General features: G+C 46.4%; 1 protein-coding gene across 1 annotated transcript in view; it reads left to right on the top strand.

The window, feature by feature from the left end:
* DACT2 (dishevelled binding antagonist of beta catenin 2) overlaps window positions 1–20,609 on the top strand; it is a 158,204-nt gene that overhangs the window by 50,932 nt on the left and 86,663 nt on the right. The window contains exon 2 of the mRNA XM_086927095.1: window positions 16,815–16,947. Within this exon, the coding sequence (XP_086783221.1) occupies window positions 16,815–16,947 (133 nt within the window). The remainder of the gene's footprint in view (window positions 1–16,814; window positions 16,948–20,609) is intronic.

The raw sequence follows: 20,609 nt of genomic DNA, 5'->3' as shown, positions 1-20,609 counted from the left end.
GTTTTTGAAGTACGATCCACAAACTGTTAGTGGTAATCGTGGTTCAAAGAGGAGTTGGAGTGCTCGAATGTTGATATAGAAAGAAACAGAGCGCATGCTAGAACCATAATGTGTGCTTGTAATGCAGTGGCGGAAGGCTGTGTGCATGTACAGTTAGCAACAAGCTCACTACAGTGCCCTAAAAGCCGACATCATGTGTTTGTAGGGCAGCGCTGCCCGCTGGCTCAGGCCTACAGTATGGTCCAGCAGGTCTTTAAAATGAGACAGATGTGACTGAAAGAGGTCAGAGATCACATCATTACGCACCGCAACATCGCTTTTTCACACGTGTGCACTCAGGGTGATGCACCCCATCCCTCCTGCAGCACCGCGCTCAACAGGTGTTTGTAGGGCAGCACTGCCCGCTGGGTCAGGCCTACAGTACGGTCCAGCAGGTTCTTAAAATGAGACAGACATGTGACTGAATGAGGTCAGAGATCACATCATTTCGCACTGCAACATCGCTTATTCGCACCTGTGCAGCCAGGGTGATGCACCCCACACCTCCCACCGCGCTCAATTGGAGGCCCTGTGCACCCAGGCCGTTCTGCTTACCTGCTGTCATTGTTGTGTGAGCAAACACCACGGGCAGCAGTGCTCACAATTCAGGTGGAGTGTTGATTGCCAGGATGGTGTACACCTCATGGATCCCTTTTTTTAAATTGCGCATTGGGATATGCGAGGTGGATGCGGCCATATCATCTGAGGCAGTGTGGAAGAAGAGGGACGTGTGGTGTTGTGGTTATCTTATTTATACGTACGCAAAGTGGGCTGGGCTTGCTTATGCCCGGCCAGCATAGGGGTGTGAATAATAATTCCGGGGACCTGGGCGTTGTTCAGTTCCTGCCTGGCAGGAAGTTTACTTTCGTCTGTTTCTTTTGTAGTTTTGACCTCGCAGAGTGTGCAATTTGCATTAGTGTAGCATGTGTCGGGAGGGCGGCAACTATCGCTAATGAGATGGTGTTTGAAAAGATTGAATGGTGAACATCACATGTCGTTGTCAAGGTTGTGGAAATGCGCAGACACGTATGTCAATGGTGTGCGGTATTATTGAAAGTGTTGCTATCACGAAGCATAGGCATGTGAATGCGCTCGGATGGAGGGAGGATCAGCAGTGATGCTACGTCATACACAGTGATAATGCTTATTACGGTCAAGCAATGCATGTCAAATGTGAATCTGAAAGTCTCATATATAACACACTAGTATATTGGTAAAGCCCGTCAACAGAGCGTACAGCAAAAAAACTCTACACATTGCTGTTTACTGCTTGTGACATGTGATCTAGGATGTGCACTCTGCTCGTGGCTCCTGATACTTCTTAGAGCCACGAATACCCAGGCCGAAAGGGAGCACAATAATGTGCACACACACACACACCAGGGGCATTGTGTAACACATATTTGTTTTTTGATGTACCGTTTGAGATGCATGGCGATCACACGTGGAAGGCTAATGTACAGACTATGAATATTGATCAAGATGATCGTTGCATGTTGTGTGTAGTATAAGATATGTGTACACAGCAAAAAAACTTTTCAAAAAAGCTCTCTAAGCAGAAGAGGTGTCTCTCATCAAACACTGTAGAGAGAATGAGTAAAATGGGTGGGGTCGTCCAACTGTTACAATGGGAAATGTTATGAAGCAATGAAATGCTTTTTTTTAAGGTCACATGGCAATCGCGCACCGAGCGTGCAAGGAGGCCGCACCCGACACGATTATGACAAATATATTTATTATAATATAAGTTTATTACAGTTAGAAATATATAAATGTTTAAAATATGTCATATTATTGCTTGTTCTCATAAACTGTTTAAAGTTATTTAGATATACTCTTGCCGGCAGTCTTGGTGTATTATGGTGCTTGTGCAGCTGCAGGGGTATGGGTTGTGTGTGCAGTGCCTTGTGAGTGTGTGCAGCAAAAGAGGAAGTGGTCTATGTTCAGTGTCAGGTGCAGTTCTCGGATATGTAAACTAAACAGTGTGTGAGTGATGTCATACAGCATTGGTATACTGCTGCAGAACTTTGGAAAGTCACCAGATGCTAAATAAGTTCTACTAAGCACTGGGCGCTGTACATGCCCCACTCATACACCCGCAGCACTCAAACATCCAGTCCATCTCATGTACCTGATACTGCACAGATGGTGCTCTTCAAGTCGCACATGCATACATAGGAAGTAGTGCTGTAAGAGGCACTGCATCAATATCACTCACACCACAGTGCTGCAGTCACCATTCATGTCCCTATATTTCGCACATGGACATGCATAATTCACGCACACCTTGTGCTAAAAATACATGCATATCTCACTGCAGAACATGCATCACATGTAGACAGTACTGCACTTGCAGCAGACAGCACAATTATTATGCACACCCAGTACTTGAGCTGTGCATGAAGTACCTAAATATGCAATTGTGCACACATATTCATATTGCACACGCACTTCTTGTACAACGCTATCCTGTACTTACTTCTTGTTGTACAGGTCCCAGAACCCCACTAAGGACTCATCATGGACCACGTATGCACCCACTGGTGCACACACATATACCAAAGCACACTGCACTGCAAATTTACAGTTTGTGCTCAGTGTTCTGTACATACTATGTATGGTCTGATTTCTCGCATGCAATTTCAGATGCTCCGCACCAGCCACTCATGCTCACATGGTACATAAACACACAGCCCATCTTGAAATATACATCATAAAGTAGCTGCTGGTTCACATGGTCCACTGAGTAACCTAACACTATCCATGCAGCATTCTTTCAAGAAGCACTGAGCATGAACGATTGTTGCACCTGGCACTGCGCATATACCAGTGCTGCTCACATGGTTCAAATGCATCTCATTTATCAGTAACACTCATACTCCCCGTGCTGCAGGCAAACACACACATCTCATTGTTTTGCACTGCTCATCCTCAGTGTTTGGGCCACAAAGTACGGCACACTCTCTCGAACCTCATGCGATGGGTACTACATCAGACACTGCATTCACCGCTCACCCCATGTACTGGAGCTACAATTCAAATTAACTAATGTGCCTATGGTGCATGTGAACTTATGCACCCCGTAACAGACATGCATTCTATACTTAATACTGAGTGCGAAAATAGTGAGACCTTGTCATTGTATGCGCTACACATACCCAACATGTACACAATTGTACATGTAATCCAAGAACTAGAAACGCACCATTTATGTATCCAATGGCAACTATTGCGCATGTACTTTGCATGCACCACGTGATGCATATACATTCAGTTCTTTGTACACCCAGAACTGCATAAAGTGCTGAAAATAGACCACATATGCATGCACCAGGGATGCGTGCCACATGCACTACTCATGCATTCAGGGTTGCATACACAACTGTTCATGCACTTTTGGTATGCAACGCACCACAGTTGTATCAGTGCATGTTCATTCTACAAACCATGTGCTGTGCATAAAGCAAATAATCACTAGCCACTGCACGGGCACAACTGCTAGATCCAGTGCTCGGTACATATACTCGTAGAGGATAAATGCACATAGTGCTGCACCTGCACCATGCATACACCTATACTGGGCAAACACTGTAAATTCCAATGTAGCACACACACACACACTGCTGCTCACACAGTGAGATGTATTAAAAACGGATTGCTAGACAAATGCACAAAACAGACTGCTACATATATAGAAAATCATTACAATGTCTACCAACAAAATCACTGGCTTGGTCAGGAAGCCTGATCTGCCACATGGTACAAGTCAGTTCTTTCGCCCACCCTCTTCCAAGAGCTCCAGTCAAAAGTGCACAGTCTCACCTTTTGCTTCAAATTGATTTTATATACAGCTGGTCGATATGTAAATAGTCAAGACCTGACTTGTGAAGGACATGCGTGTGCCCTAGATTGGGGAACACATTTCTAATTTCATAAACATATACAGTGAAAGAGAATTATTTAAGTTTGGCGCAGGGGCTCAGCCTCCCATTGCCTGTATTCTGCTGACAACCAGGGGTAAACAAGTCGACTGCCTAGGAAGATGTTTTATTTTACTTTTAAAGCACAAGGCAACCACCACTGCAGAATTGAGACGGGCGCAGCAGGGTAGGAAATGTAGACTGGCTTTTGAGGAGCAATCACTCTCCCAGAAACTGGAAATATTTTTTTCGAGGTGGCGTTCAGAAATAAATTCAAGACTCATAACTGCGCAATTCCATTGTTAGGAAAGCTAACTTAATCACACGCCCGCAGACAGTAGCGAAGAAATACCACCCACTTCAGTTTGCTTGACTTGGCAAATCAAAGGGGCTCTGTCTTCACTTACGAAATGCGTCTTTGAGCTTAGCTGCCACCAGGGTGCATCCAGTCACCTTGGAAGTGGCTCTCTTTCTCTCCTTTGCCGAAGCCTACTGACCAAGACGAAACTTTATATTTAAAGGTTGAGGTGAAGGAGCCAACACACAGGGTATATATACCTTTAAAAAGTAACCAGAGATAAAAAATAAAAGGGTCCGGAGAGTAGCTTGAAAAACGAGGGAGGGGGAGGAGAGAAACACTCATGTAGCCTACAGCAGCCCTGAGTAACACTTTTATTTTGACAAACAAACAGCAATGGCGTCTCTCCTCCGTGCCAGTAGCCAGCTAACTGTCTTCTATAGTGACATCACCTGAACGTCACACAGGCTACGCCTACAACATTACAGTGATCGGCACTAGACAGAACATTTAAAGTAGCGTCCATAAGCGGAAAAAACAAGTGCGAACAGAACAAAACTGTAGTTAGGTGCCGCTGCTTCCGGACTACACGGAAGTTACTATTGGATCAACACCCAACAGAAAGCAACATGAGAACAGCAATGCCACAGTTAAAACGAATCGCAAGCGGTATGACAAATTACACGGAGTTTCACCCAACATATAGATTACTTTATGTCTTGCTGAGACAGTGCATGCAGCGCATGCGCTGCCAAGGCGAGACCTAACAACCCATGACTAAGCCAATAGGCTGGCAGCTAATGCTAAATCTATATGATTTGGCAATGATTCTTTTGGTCGGGTGCATGTAAATTCACTATTACATACAGCCAAAAACATCTTTGTGTGCGTGGCAGGCTTCTGGCCCTATGTGTTACAACGGTAAACAGTCAAAATATCGAGTAAAAAATATCGAATGGACATAATATCGAGTTTAAAATATAGAATGGACAAAATATCAAATGGACAGAATATAGACGTCAAAAATATCGTTTTTGAGGTAAGTAATGTAATATCGAATGTTAAAAATATAGAAAGTTAAAATATCGAAGTCTATAATATAGGTCATTAGAATTATCGAATTTTTAATAATATCGAATTGTTTATAGTGTTTTTTATGTTATTATATGTGTGAAAAGTGTGTATTTATGTTAGAATTTATTTTAATTAATGAATTTTGTTTTTTTAATTTTTGCGTAATTTAATTCTGTAGCAGGTTGTGGGTTTATAGGGGAATAGGGTGGGAAGTAATTTAATTATAATTAATTAAATATGTAAATTTATTTATTGGTATTCATTTTTAATTAATTGTTAATTAATTTATATTTGGTAATTAATTAAATTTTAATTGGCAGTTAATGTTAATTAATTGATTAATTGCTAATTATGATAATTTTACTAATGTATTTTCTGTAGCGGGTTGTGGGTTTATAGGGGAATTGGGTGGGAAGTAATTTATTTATTATTAATTAAATATGTAAAATTATTTATTGGTATTTATTTAGAATTAATTGTTAATTAATTCTTTATGGGTAATTAATTAAATTTAATTGCCAAATAATTTTATTTAATTGATTAATTGCTAATTATGTTAATTTTACTGATTTATTTTCTGTAGCGGGTTGTGGGTTTACAGGCGAATAGGGTGGGAAGTAATTTATTTATAATTAATTAAATAATTCAATTTATTTAAATGTATTTAATTTGAATTAATTGTTAATTAATTGTTAATTGTTAATTAATTAATTGTTAATTTGTGATTAATTTGTATTAATAGGTAACTAATTGTAATAATTAATTTCAATTTGTAATTTTAATTGATTAATTATTATATTATATTAAATGAGTAATTACTTTTAGTATAATTTTTTATAGATATTAATTTATATTTTTTAAAATAATATATAAAGTATTTACTTTCCCTACTGTTGCACTCTCTGGAGTGGGAATAGTAATTTTTACCCCTACGCTATCCAACGCTTTCCCTACTGTTGCACTCTTTGGAGTGGGAATAGTAATTTTAACCCCTGCGCTATCCAATGCTTTCCCTACTCTTGCACTCTTTGGAGTGGGAATAGTAATTTTAACCCCTACGCTATCCAACACTTTCCCTACTGTTGCACTCTTTGGAGTGGGAATAGTAATTTTTACCCCTACGCTATCCAACGCTTTTCCTACTGTTGCACTCACTGGAGTGGGAATAGTTCTTTTTACCCCTACGCTATCCAATGCTTTTCCTACTGTTGCACTCACTGGAGTGGGAATAGTTCTTTTTACCCCTACGCTATCCAACACTTTCCCTACTGTTGCACCCACTGGAGTGTGAATAGTAATTTTTACCCCTACGCTATCCAACGCTTTCCCTACTGTTGCACTCTTTGGAGTGGGAATAGTAATTTTTACCCCTATGCTATCCAACGCTTTCCCTACTGTTGCACTCACTGGAGTGGGAATAGTAATTTTTACCCCTACGCTATCCAACGCTTTCCCTACTGTTGCACTCTTTGGAGTGGAAATAGTAATTTTTACCCCTACGTTATCCAACGCTTTCCCTACTGTTGCACTCATTGGAGTGGGAATAGTAATTTTAACACTCTTGCTATGCTACGGTAATAATATTGTATATTTTTTAATAATAATATGTTAATATATATATATGTTTTAACAAATAAACTGTATTTTTTTTATAACTTAAATAATTATTTAATAATTGTAAGGTTTTTTAAGTATTTTTAAGTATATTTTAGTTATTTATTTTTTTACATCAATTTTAATCAATTCGATATTTTTATAAAGTACATATTTTTTAACGATATTTTTGATTCAGTATTTTTGTACTTACCTGTTTGTAGATAGGACTTCGATATTTTTGTAGTCGATATTTTGGAGTCGATATTTTAAATGCCTATATTTTTGTAGTCGATATTATGTCAGTGATCCGTTACAACCTTGCTCTTTTAGCATGATGAAAGAAAAGGAAATGATGAGGTCAGATCTATTTTCAAGTATGATATCAAATAATAAAAAAGTCTACTTAATTGTTTAAGATTGTTGACTTGTAACAGGTAGCTCTGTGTGTGTTTAGTTTATTCAATGAATTGCTGGCAGACCAAAGCAGAGGAGAGCCTTTTGCAGAATTATTAACTGCCCCTGTTCTGTGCTCCGCTGCATTTCGGCTATATGAATATTGCGTAATTGGATACATTCATACCCACCTCTCTGTTGGGGAGACTTTGGGACTACAACAACACATTTGAGATAACCAAGGCACTTGGCCAGGTCAAGGAGGTATGATTCGATGTTAAAGGGTGTGCAAGTGTTAAATTATGAGAACTTGTGCTGTGTTCTACCTTGACGACATTTCCAGAAATACTAACACAATACTACCAATACTTTCTCGCTCCAATATGGTTTTTGATTGATTTTTTATAGAAAGCTTTCTTCAGACAAACTTCAACATGCCATTATTTCATGCATTGATTTGTATGCAAGCCATCTCATACACTAGATAAGAATCCTGGGATTAGCGCATCGTAGATATATTAGCACAGACAATTCAAGGTCCTATTTTTATTGTATCCTTTTAACATAGAGCGCTATACCCATGTGTTCAGAATTGAGGTGTTGGTATCTTTAAGACAATATGATTGAAAGTTAGGGGGGCGTGGCTTGGGCGCCGATGGCGATGGTCGCCTGAGAGCTCGGCTCCGGGACTGAGCCCGGAATTATCCTGTAAATCGGAGGCTGCGGGGCACCCCAGACCCCGCATTCTGCTGAGCGGACCGACGGAGACCTGCCGGGGCCCCTGGTGGGGCTCGGACGAGGGTTGATCCGGAGTGGAACCGAAGTTTGCGGAGTTGCGGAGTGCGACCCAACATGGCGCCCGGACTTCTTTGTCCCCCTGGTCGGACCCATTGACTCGGAGGAGCGTCGCGAGCAGCGACTTGCGCCCGGCTTTGCCATCCCCGGCTGCTCTGTGCACTAGATATCAATTGGATCGGACTTTTTACAACGGGTCTGCACTCGGCTGGGTGACTGGGCGGATGCCCACGGTATAGGGGACCCCGGGAGCGGACGCCCTGTGATCCAGGCGGTGGCCCAACTCACGACACCGCACCTAGCTACGTTTTCCTGGCCAGTCCACTTCCATGGGAGGCGCGACACTTTGGCGCCACAAGTCGTCCGGTGGAGTTGGTGACCCTCACCCCGGGTCTCTAGCGGCTGAGCGGGCCTGCCCGACTCGGCGGCGGTTGTCTCCGCCCCCTCATCGGTGCCCTCGGACGCCGTGGCGGTGGCGTGAGCCGAAGCGGAGAAGTCTCCACAGGCCCTGGAGAAGGAGGTCTCCCATACTTGATTTGAAGACCAGTAACCGGGAGGGTCGTGGTCGGCATCTGCACCCGGAGACGCCTACTCCGGGACCTTCACGGAGTGCCCCCGGTGACATGGGGAAACCTAGAGGAGCCAAGGGGACTACCCCGACTGCCTCGGACTCGGAAGCCCAGGACAAAGAGGAACATGGGGACCCAAAGAGTTCTGGTGGCGCACCGATGCAACAACAGTTCGACCGCGTCCTGGAGGCGATAGCGACCACGAGATCGGCCCTCCAACAGAACATTGCCCAGGTGGCGACGAGCCTAGGCCTCCTCAGAGCGGACCACGGTAAACTGTCGGACCGGGTCAAGGAAGTGGAGAGCTCGGTGAAAACCTTGGAGCCGGCGCAGCGAACCTTGGCTGCAACGATGAAGGATGCCTTATCCCGAATTGCGACCCTGGAGCAGAGGGCGGAGGATGCGGAAGGCCGCAACAGAAGGAACAACATCCGTGTAGTGGGCCTCCCGGAAAAGATCGAGGATGGCGACATGGTGACATACTTGGAGACCTGGCTCCGTGACACGGTGGCCCCGGAGGGGCTATCCTCCTTCTACACTCTGGAGCGTGCCCACAGAGTCCCGGCGCGGCCACCGCAACAAGGACGCGCCCCGAGACCGGTGGTGGCGCGGTTATTGCACTTTCGGGACAGGGACTTAATCCTTAATGCCGCCAGACATAATGGTCCATTCAAAGTGGCGAGCAGTCAGGTGAACATCTTCCCGGATTACACCTACGAGACTCAACGCAAGCGGTTCTCCTTCCTGGCGGTCAAGCGCGAGCTCAGGAGCGAGGGCATCCAGTACTCGCTCCTCTATCCTGCAAGGCTCCGCATCATTGTCGATGACAAAACTCAGTTCTTCGACACCCCGGAGGATGTCTGTGCCTGGCTCGAGCTTTACAGGACAGGGAAAGATGGCTTCGGCTCCTCGTCCCAACAGGCGGATGAGCCGGAACAGAGACGGCGATCCAGGAGGATCAGGAATCGCCGCGGCCGCACGGGAGGGCCCTCAACTGCAGAGACGTCGTCGGAGCGGAGGGGAGTGTTGGAAGTATTGTCGGAGTTGTCTGGTGCACGAGACGAAGCCATTGAGGAGGAAGACAACCCGGGTAATGAGGAGGCACCATCGGAATCGGAGGACTCAGTGACTGACAGTGCCCATACACCGGTGATCACACCGAAATCGGTGGAGGACCTTTTGGATGGACAAGGGTAACGGGGTGTGCTGCCTTATTTTGGGTGGGGGCCCGGCAGGGGGGAGGCGGTTGCCGTCCATTGCTGCTGACAAAGAGGGTGGGAGGGGTGGGGTGCCCCTGTTTCTGCCCCGAGGGGTTTTTGGTACTGTTTAGGGCTTGTTTTAGTCCTGGTGGCCTGGGTGTCGAGGGCCCACTGCCTCCGCCCGGCCCGCACCTGGCCCTTAAGGCCTTCCTACGGTGGCGACCGTAGGAGTAGTAGGGGTTATTGGGTTGAGGGAAGGCGAGGTTTGGATGGGATCTGGATGGCGCAGTTTGGGTCCTGTTCTGGGGTGGGTGGGTGAGAGTTTGGTTTGTTCTTGGGTTGTTTGGTTTTGGTTGGGGAAAATGGCCGCCATCAGTGCTGGGATGGATGATATCTTTTCTCTGCGGGAGCCCGGACGGGCAGACTGTGCGAGAACAATATGGGACAATGGCTGATGTTGCTAACTTGAAATGTGTTACTTGGAACGTAAGGGGGCTTCATACTATGTCCAGGCGCCACAAAGTCCACGCTTATTTAGTGCGTAGGGGAGTGCAAATGGCGCTGTTGCAGGAAACTCATCTGACCAGGGCGGAAGGGGCGGCGCTACAGCGTAGATGGAGGGGGCAGGTCTTTTCCACGTCGTACTCCGCGTATGCCAGAGGGGCGCTAATATGGATCAGAGCGGGGGTCCCCTTCCAAGTCACGAGAACAGTGATAGATCCAGAGGGACGTTACGTGGCCATCTCGGGCACTCTAGGAGGGAGGGACTTGAATGTTTGCTGTGTGTACGCTCCTAATGTGGACCAGACTGCCTTCCTCTCCAGGTTATCGGGCTCGTTGGCCCACTTTTTCTCCGGGCCCCTTCTGCTTGGGGGAGACTTCAACTCCGTAGTGGACGTGGATATTGACCGCTCCCATCCACCACTTCCCGATTCTCCGGTTCGTCGTACGGCTAAGGGTCGTCAGGATTGGCAGACCCGATGGGGTTTGACGGACATCTGGAGGGCGCATCACCCAGCATCTAGGGATTATTCATACTTCTCGGGCCTGCATGAGTTGCATGTCCGACTGGATGCCTTTCTTGGGTCGCCCGAACTGGTTTCGGCAGCGGTCCGATCTGAGTACTTGTCCAGAACCATTTCAGACCATAACCCACTCCTGCTGGACCTTCGCTGGTTCCCCGGGGCGCCGGCGGTGCCCACCTGGAAGCTGCGACCCGAGATTCTTGAGGACAGTGTTTTCAGAGCGGACCTGGGAGACAAGGTATTGGAATATTTTGCGTCCAACGGCGGCACCGCGAGTACACGAGCGTTAGAATGGGACGCTTTTAAGGTAGTGGTGAGGGGTTACTGTATTTCTAAGAAAGTGGGTATGAGGCGCGTTATCCTGGCTGACTTAGATGCAGCGGACCAACAACTCCGCGAGCTTGAAATTCGCCGCCCTGGACACCCGGAATTGCAGGTACGAACGGCGGAGGCGAGGGAAAAGGTAGCGGCAGAGGTCGAACGGCTTCGCTGTTTTGATTATAAAGCCTATACGGTCCGATCCATCGCAGAGGGGGACAGATCGAGCGCGCTGCTGGCATGGTTGGCCAACCCTACGCGCCAGTCCCAATTGACGACAAGTATGCGTGAGGCAGACGGCACCGAGGTACACACCCAACCGGAGATTCTTAGTTGCTTCCGGCATTATTATGAAAGTTTGTACCGCAGTCGCTCCGCACGAGACCCTGCCCGGCTCGATAATTATCTACGTCCACTGGAGCTCCGCGTAGTGGAGCAAGAAGTGGCGAAGGCCCTGGGGTCCGACATTGAATTGGGGGAGATCCGCGGGGCCATTAAACGGATGGCGAGAAACAAGACCCCGGGCCTGGATGGCCTACCCGTGGAGTTTTATGCAGCTTACGCTGATCTCCTAGCCCCTCGATTGTTGGTGGTCTACAGGGAGGCGAAGAGGCTGGGGCGACTCCCGAGCTCGATGTGTGAGGCGCTGGTGGTTCCTCTCCTCAAACCGGGTCGAGACTCGTCCGACCCGGGGTCTTACCGCCCCCTATCAATGTTGACGGTGGACTATAAAATACTGAGCAGCATCTTGGCCTCGAGGCTGCTGGGACACATGAGTTCCCTAGTGCATGAAGACCAAGCTGGTTTCATCCCACGGCGAAACACGACTATGAATATTCGCAGGCTGTTCCGTTTGCTGGGGGAACCATTTGTGGATGCCCCGTCCCCGGTCGTCTTGTCGGTGGACCTAGAGAAGGCTTTTGATAGCCTGGAGTGGGACTACCTCTGTACGGTGCTGCGGAGATTCGGCCTCGGGGAGGGCTTTGTCAGGTGGACCGCGGTTCTCTATGCCTCTGCATCAGCCAGGGTCTGGGCGGGTCCACTGATTTCCTCACAGTATCCGGTAGAACGAGGCACGCGGCAAGGGTGTTCACTGTCCCCACTTCTCTTTGCGCTAGCAGTGGAGCCACTCGCGCTGCACCTTCGGTCGGGAGCCCACTATACGGGCTTGTGGACGCCTGCGGGCCCGCATTATGTTTCGCTGTATGCGGACGACCTGTTGCTCTTCCTAGAGGACCCGCTCGGCGCTTTACGTGGAGCGGCGGTGGCGCTCACAGAGTTTGGGGAGGTTTCGGGCCTCCGAGTGAACTGGTCCAAGACCTGTCTCTTTCCGGTACGCAAAGGTGCTCCCGCCCCTACCCTAACTAGGGAGATTCGATGGGAACCCGACTGCTTTAAGTACCTTGGGGTGTTCGTCTCTCACGACCAACCCGACCTCCTGGATGGGAACATTGCCCGCAGCATTCGAGCACTTCGAGGCTGCATGGACTTTTGGGCCACGCTGCCGCTTTCGGTGGCGGGACGGATTGCCCTGCTTAAAATGGTGGCGCTTCCCCGGCTACTATATTACTTTCGGACTCTACCGATCTGGGTTCCACCGGCCACGTTTCGACTGTTACGCTCTATGGTGGTCGGATTCCTCTGGGGGTCGGGCCGCCGGCGGGTAGCCCTCAAAACCCTGATGAGGCCGAAAGACGAGGGGGGGCTCGTGGTGCCGGACTTTGAAAAGTATTATCTGGCGGCGCAGCTCCAGACCTTCACCCAGGAGATCGCCAGGGAATTCCGGGGCCCGGAAGACAGGAGGGGAACGGGCATGGCCAGGCATGTTCTCTCCTTTATAGTGCTGCGACAACGTTTGGCCCTGCGGGATTTGTCGATGGAGGAGCGGACTGTCCGCCTGTGTTGGAATCGGGCTCACGCCCGAGGCCAACTGAGAACACCATATGCACCTGAAATACCGTTGGGGATGCTGACGGCCCTCCCCCATGGAGGGGATTGGTCACGTTTGGCGGCCTGGGAGGATGCCGGCTTACAGCTGGTTGGGGACCTGTACGAGGACGGAGCACTCTTGTCCTTCCAGGATCTTATCGACCGATTCGAGATCCCCCGTGGTGATTTTCTGCTGCACTCGGCCATTGTCCGAGCAATCCAGGCACACTGGAAGAGCGGGCAGGAGGAACCCCCCTTATCTCAGGTGTGCCAGTACGTGATGATGTCTGCGGGCACGGTGAAGGCGGTCACTTGCCTTTACGGCAGGTTGATTAACGAAGGGTTGGCTCCCCTTACCACTCTGAGAAACCGCTGGGAGGAGGACATTGGCAGGGAGATCCCGGAGACGACCTGGGCCCAGTTGGTGAGACGAGCCTGGAAGGGCACACGTAACGCACGTTTCCAGCTGGTCCACTATTACGTTCTCCACAGAGCGTACCTGACCCCAGTGAAAATTAGGCGGTATTTTGCCACGAACTCGGCGGAATGCCCTAGGTGCCCAGCTCAGGAAGCGGACCTCCTACATATGCTATGGGCCTGTCCGGGATTGTCATCTTACTGGCAGGAAGTAGAGAAGACCCTGGAGGAGGTGACGGGGAGATCCTTATCATTTGATGCGGCGGTGGGGCTCCTACACTGGTTCCCCCATACCCCCAGGAATAAAATTTCTAGTAAATTTATCGACCTAGGGCTCCTCCTTGCTAAACGAGAGGTGACCAGGAACTGGAAGGCACGAGTTGGTCCGACAGGCAGCAGATGGCACAGTGAGCTTTTGAAGTGGGCGGCGGGGGAGAGCGCGCTGAGATATCAACTAGCTTGGAGGCAGCGTAATGAGAAGGCGCACGAGGCGGCGTTGGAGTGGGAAATGTTGGTGCAGGCCCTCAGGGATTATTGTGCCCCCAGCGACTCTGAAGATGAAGAAGCGACTCGCCCTGAGTCCCGGTAAACGTTTGCACTGTTAGTCCTATTGCTTTCCCCGTGGGTCCCATGGCAGATCCTGTGGCGGTAGCTCCCAGGCGCTGGTGGCGGGGGTGGGTGGGGTTTCTTTTGGTTAGTAGTATTTTGAGGGTGGGGGTTTTCTTTTGGGTTTATAGGCTTGTTTGGAAAAGCAGATGACGGACAGTGGATCATCCGGACCAGCTCAAGCATCCTGCTGAGCCCCCATTGCATCTCGCCGCCCGACCCCAGGGTTGTGGGCCGGATGGCTGTGTACGAAACTTACGGTGGGGGGCCAGAGGGTTTTACTATGTTGATATTGCTTGTGATACAATGCTGGTCGATATTGTAACGATTTACTAATTCCTGCAATAAAAATATATTAAAAAAAAAAAAAAAATGATTGAAAGTTAGGGGCTGCGAACAATACAATATCTTCATTCAATAAATGCTTGGGCGATTGACATAAGGCAAGTATACTGACGACTTTCACGAACCTGTAAGGAACATTTGGCCATATGTGCCAATTGTAGGGATTGTGATTTCCTAATTAAGAATCTTTGTGAATCACAATTAGAAAATCCCAATTCCTAATGTATGAGACCCATTGAGTTTTATTTAGCAATTACTAATAAGTCACAAATTGGCCTGCCGCCTGAACATTAATGAGGTAGGTCAGCAGACCACCATGTCTGTGATTGTTGGTTAATAAAGCAAAGTTTATATTGTTTTAAATGCAACCTATTTTACGTAAAGAAAAACGGGATGTGTTTAAAAAGAAAGAAACTTTGAAGTTTTATTTTTTTTAAGAGTATGCAGTGGTCCTTGGGACCACTGCCTGCTCTCAAAATTAGTTTTTTTACATTCTCAAAGGGTAAGGGGAGGGGACCCCTTCCCATTTGAAAATGGTTACCATTACATTTTAGTAGTCAGTAAAAAATTAATGTTTTGTGACCGCAATTGGGTGACAAAACATTCATAAATAGCACTGACATTTGGTATTTGAAGGGATGCCCTAAACTCAGCCTTTCTAAATACCTACTCACTAAACCAAATTGCAATTCTGTAACAAGTTACTGAATCATAAGTTGGCATTTGTACATATGTAAAAGACTTTCTGTGGTCGGAAACGGCTCGATCGTGCCTGCATGAATGAGATGAGTTTACACATAAGCTACATTTCGGTCTCCTGGTACCCTAAAGCATGAAACTTTAGCAGCAGTATTGAGACACTGGACTGGTATTAGATTAATTTATATCCAGTGGCACAGATTGGGATCAAAATAGTGCAACTCTTGGTATCCCACAGAGGAGGTTTCCTCTGGTCATTTTGCAAAGCTTTTATTTGGAGCAATATTTCCTCAGACATTTTGGCACCGTTTGGAGTGTGGCGAATTAGCCCAAAACAGAGGGCGCTTCTACGTGGAACCTGGGCACAGATAACCCAAATTTGTTACAAGATCTCCCTCAGCCTCATGTTCACGATTGCTGGTTCCCGTACGTTCACAATGGCCTTGTGGGTATGATATTGTGGAGAAGTGTGGCTCAATGGTTAGAGCGGCAGACCCTGATGCAGAGGTCTGGACCGGGACCAGGGTTCAATTCCCGCCGAGGCGGGTCTTGGCTCAATTTCCCCGGACCTGATAATTCTCGCCTCGGTGCCTATTCTAATCATGGGTCCCACTCTGCAACTCTGGGCAATAGCTTGCTTAATCTCCACAACTGCCCCAACAGCGCTGGGATGCCTGTCTTCACCTTTGGGGTGCCCTGGAGTGGACATTTCACAGGGAAAAGCCAGGAAGGGTTCCACAGCGGTATGAGTACAGCGCCAGGACGCCCCGTTGCTGGGGCAGCAGTGCACTTTACAAGTACAAATTCATTCATTCATTTCGTGCATTGTGTTTTGATCTATTATATCTGCTTCTGTCTTGGCGTCATGTCTGATCACTTTACCAGCTCCAGTGTTCTTTAGTTACAGCTTACGTGCTGTGTATTTTGTGAGGGCTGGCTATTGCATCTTCTTTACCTCTCAGTATAACATTTTCTGTGGAAGACGTTAAATGAGCAGAAATGTGTTGTTTTTAAACTTGGAATAGTTCATTTTTTTATTGTTTTAAAGAGAGATACGTTGTTAAAAGCGGAACCATTTTTTGTTGTGTTCCTTTTATTATGTACATAGTTTATTTGGCAGTTGATAATGTGTTCTTTGGTTCCTTTACATCTTACACTCAGGTCGGCTACGTTTGCAAGATCAATAACTTTTTTCAATAGATGAACTCTTTGTAATATGCCATTGCCACCTTGTACATCCAATGTGACGTAGAATCACTGATAATTAATTGCCACTTGTAGTGACTTATAAGGCAGTGCAGCTTACTAAGTGTGGCCTTATAACACTGAAAGGGTATGAGAGTGGATAATATTGGGAGAAGATAAAGCGATCAGCAGAGATGGGATGACTGTAGCACACAGCAAAGATCACAGGTTCAGGGCTTTCCTAAACTTAAGTCACATTTCAGTGCAAGTACATTGTTGGTTGTGGTGTATGGTATGTTGTAACCAAAATAGTTTTCAGTACAAATGTGCAGTTGTGTAGCTAAGTATTGTTACTCTTTGTGTAGCTAATAATTGTCCTTCTTCATCTCCTCTCCCCTAATCATTAGTCACGTTTAAGGAGACAGGATATCGGTCTGAAATACCATCTTGATCAGCTGGATCAGCAAATCAGTGAACTGAAGATAGATGTCAACAAGGCGTCCAGCGAACACATCGACAGTGACAGCAGACCGAGCTCGGGTAAGTCTCTCCAAAAAATCCATATATCTGTTGCAAAACGCTAGTGTTGTTGAGGGATCGCAGCTACATTGTATACCATTTGAAGGTGCTTTGAGTAAAGCAGCATGACAAGTTAGATCTGAGATCCTGCCAGGTACAAATGAGCATACCATACATGTGTGTGTGTACTTTAAGGCTAATGCAGGTCCCTCAAGTTATAAATATTGTGTTGGGGACATTTGGTAAATACAATGACGAGCTAAATGTAACCATTTCTTAAAAAAAAAAATCTTGAGTACGTCAGTTTCCAGTATGCCTACTATCAGTTAGCTGATGCTTGCACAGTACTTGCTCATCTGCTAAGTACATGAAAGGTTGTGAGTTGCATTTTCTTTTCCCAAAAGAATCAGTTGTCTCCTTATAATGGAGTTTTGCCATTGTCACAGAAACATAGCACATTTCTGTGGTTCAGCAGATCCGATATTCTCTGCCACAATATCCTCACCTCGAAGGTAGCTGCTTTTAAGAATTCTCCAAATAATCAACATTCATAAATGTATTAGTCCGGAAAGGTATTATACTTCTGTTTTCTGATGCTTCTGTGGAAGGTAAATATTAGCAAATTGCCATAATTCATTCAGTTACCAACCTTATAAGGTCTTTCCTGCTGCTTTAGCTATCAATTGTCAAAGACCGACCATGAGCAATATAATATATAAAGTGGGCTTTAGGTAAACCCCTTACTCTGAAAGTATATCTTTCTTGTCTCTCTTACTTACTCTGCTTGTCTACTAATCTTTCTTGTCTCTCTTACTTACTCTGCTCCTAATTCAATAACTTTACTCGCTATTCGTGAGTTTGGACCACTGAAAGGAGCCTTTTGGTCTCAACGTGTTTTGATTGGATGGCACGTGTCCTTCCACCACTGACTTCAGATCTTGTATTGGAGTGGATATGGGGGCTCACTCCCTCTGTATCACTTACCCCCCTTCTAAATCCTACCCTCCTATCTTTAGTGAAAGCAATCCATCCTCTTCCCCAATGCTCACGTGCCCCCATCACTCCAGCTTCCTCATACTCAAACAAGCATAGACAAAGCCAATGCATTTCACAGACAAGAATTATTGTGCTTATTGGCTCTACCTCTATGCAAACCTTGAAGGGAATATAACTAAACATATATTAATAATATGCATCAGTGCAAGGAGTAAAAGTTTGTTACTGTATCTAGTTAAATATATCTGAATAACGTACCTCTCAAAGAAGATTTTTCTTTTAAGCCTGAACGGTTTGCACATTCATGACTTCATTCTTTTTTACTGTTCTGAGAAAAGATTGATCCAGAAATTATTGATATGAGTTAGACTTCTCTACTACTTTTCATGTAGGTACATAAACAATGACAGGTTTAAGGGTTAAGAAATTAGGTATATTTCCTGAAACTGACTTCCATCCCATGTTGTCTGGAGCAAATGCAGTTGCCTGTTTCCGTAGCAACAACCTCCCTAATACCGATCTAAGCCTCGCTTTATTGTTTCAAACTTTGCATCTGCCTCATTTTTAGGTCGAGCCTAGCGTTGCTGCGCACCTCCGTTGCTCGCTCTACGAGGCATGCAGTAGTAGATTATGGTCTGTAAGCCTCGCCTACTCTCTGCCCATACTTTTCATTGTCTGGTGTCATTGTCCTTGGTAAATGCGGGCTTCCGATTGATAATGAGGCTTGTTAGTCCCGCTTTGTTACCGCACTGTCACCATTTGTTACCACCCTTGGCAACTGGCCCTTTTACCTTGGATGTTACATGGTCACTCTTCTTTAGTCTCTGAGCACTATTTAATTTAATGAGTTTCTCCTGTAGGCACGACGTGCTCTGCTTACATTGAGCGCGCCATGCACGGGCAATACCAGCATAGGTCTCGCATTTAAATGCGAGACCTATTGCATTGCACATATCTTTTTTCCTGTCTGCAGCTCTCTCCCCCATCGCTTTTTATTTATTTATTTGTATTGGCTCTAAAGATAGCTCATTCCCGTTGTTTGAAAGTGTTCCTCCTAAACTACTCGTGGTCTCTCTACTGTACTCGTTGGCACTCCAATAACACAAATTCGCAGTCTCTTCTGCCAACTGGTGGATCGTGCGGACTGTATTGAGGCTGTGCCCTCTCCCGCCTCACCTATGGTCTCTCTGTCCCACTCGCACTCTCTACTGCCCAACGTGAGGAGTGTGTGGTTACTCAAGGTGCATGCGGTCTCTCCAGACACTGCTATCTGCACAATCTTTTCAGAGTGAGCGGTCAGTCCAGACTGTGAGTCACTTCCAAGTGTGCGTCTCTTCTGCTGCTGGCAGCCCCTCGCCTCTCTTCTTACCCAGGGGCACGATTCAGGAGAGAGCAGAGGCGAGGGTAAGTCATTTCAGCTGAATTATTCTCTGCATGTCTCTGCCTGGGGCGTTTCTCAGAATCACCGGCTGTTCATGGGTGCATTGCACATGTGCTTGTGCAGGTATGTATGCTTGTGTCTAAAGAAGGGTTGCATACATGCATGTTTATAGCTTTATATATTTACATGTACAATGGTTACATGTCTTTATGTGCATGTGTGTTTGCACCTGTGTTTTATGTGCATGTCTATTTCTGCTTACTTGATTGTGCAATCAATGTATTTGTGTGGGGGTAGGGGTGGTTTATATGTGTGTTTAAAGTAACATGCATGTGCATATGTATCTGGAGCTTGTGTGCTTGAAATCCATGGTTACTTAAAAGTGTTTGGGTACAAACATGGATACAGATGTGTTTATGCCTGTGTGCTTGTGTGTGTGTGTGTAGGTATTGATGTGCATGAATCTACATGTGCATTTACATAACATGCCTGTGCACACTTGAATCAATAGACATATGTCTGTATTCAGATTATATGTGTGTGCATCTATAGGTATGTGCCTGTACATATTTTTCTACTCAGCTGTTCCTGAGGGTGGGAGGGTCTGATAGGATGGCATTGCACTTGTAAGTGTGCACGGTTGGCTCCCCGAGATTGCATGTTTAGGTGTTCTGTATACACGTGTCCACATGTACATGTGTGGTGAATTGCATGTCTGTGTGAAGGCTTGCATAGGCTTTTTGGGAACTGAAGTGAATGGTTCCAGCGTAAGTCTATGCGCAATATTTAATGTGTAGCTATGTTTGTGTGCGTGAGTTTCTCCTCTGCACCTGTTACTCTATGATATTTTCTGTTCTGTTTTGTTAAGCTTTTATATCGTACTTTGCCATGTATTATTATTGTATGTGTTGCTGTATCCTGCTGTGCACTGTCACGTTTTCTAAAAACCGGAATATGGATAATTGGAGGTAAGTAAACCATTTAATTAATAAAACGAATTTCGTAGCGCGCCCTGCATTGCAAAATGAGATGCAGCGCGCACTACGAAATTCGTTTTATTAATTAAATTGTTTACTTACCTCCAATTATCCATATTCCAGTTTTTAGAACCCCCCACCCTGCCCCTCCCCGCCTTTCAGCCACACCGCAACTCCCTCCACGGGCCGCGGCTGTCTGTGACTAATCAAGAGCCTACAGGGAACGCTAGGCACAACGCGAGCAGAGCCACGCATTCCGGAACACCGCAAGCATAACCACGATTGCCTGAACAATGCATCTGCCTTAACTACACATATGCGTAGTTAAA

This window comes from Lissotriton vulgaris, chromosome 6 (assembly GCF_964263255.1).
Source record: "Lissotriton vulgaris chromosome 6, aLisVul1.2, whole genome shotgun sequence".
Lineage (NCBI taxonomy): Eukaryota > Metazoa > Chordata > Amphibia > Caudata > Salamandridae > Lissotriton > Lissotriton vulgaris.
The sequence above is the reverse complement of the archived record's forward strand: the minus strand, read 5'-3'. Positions and strand labels throughout refer to the sequence as shown.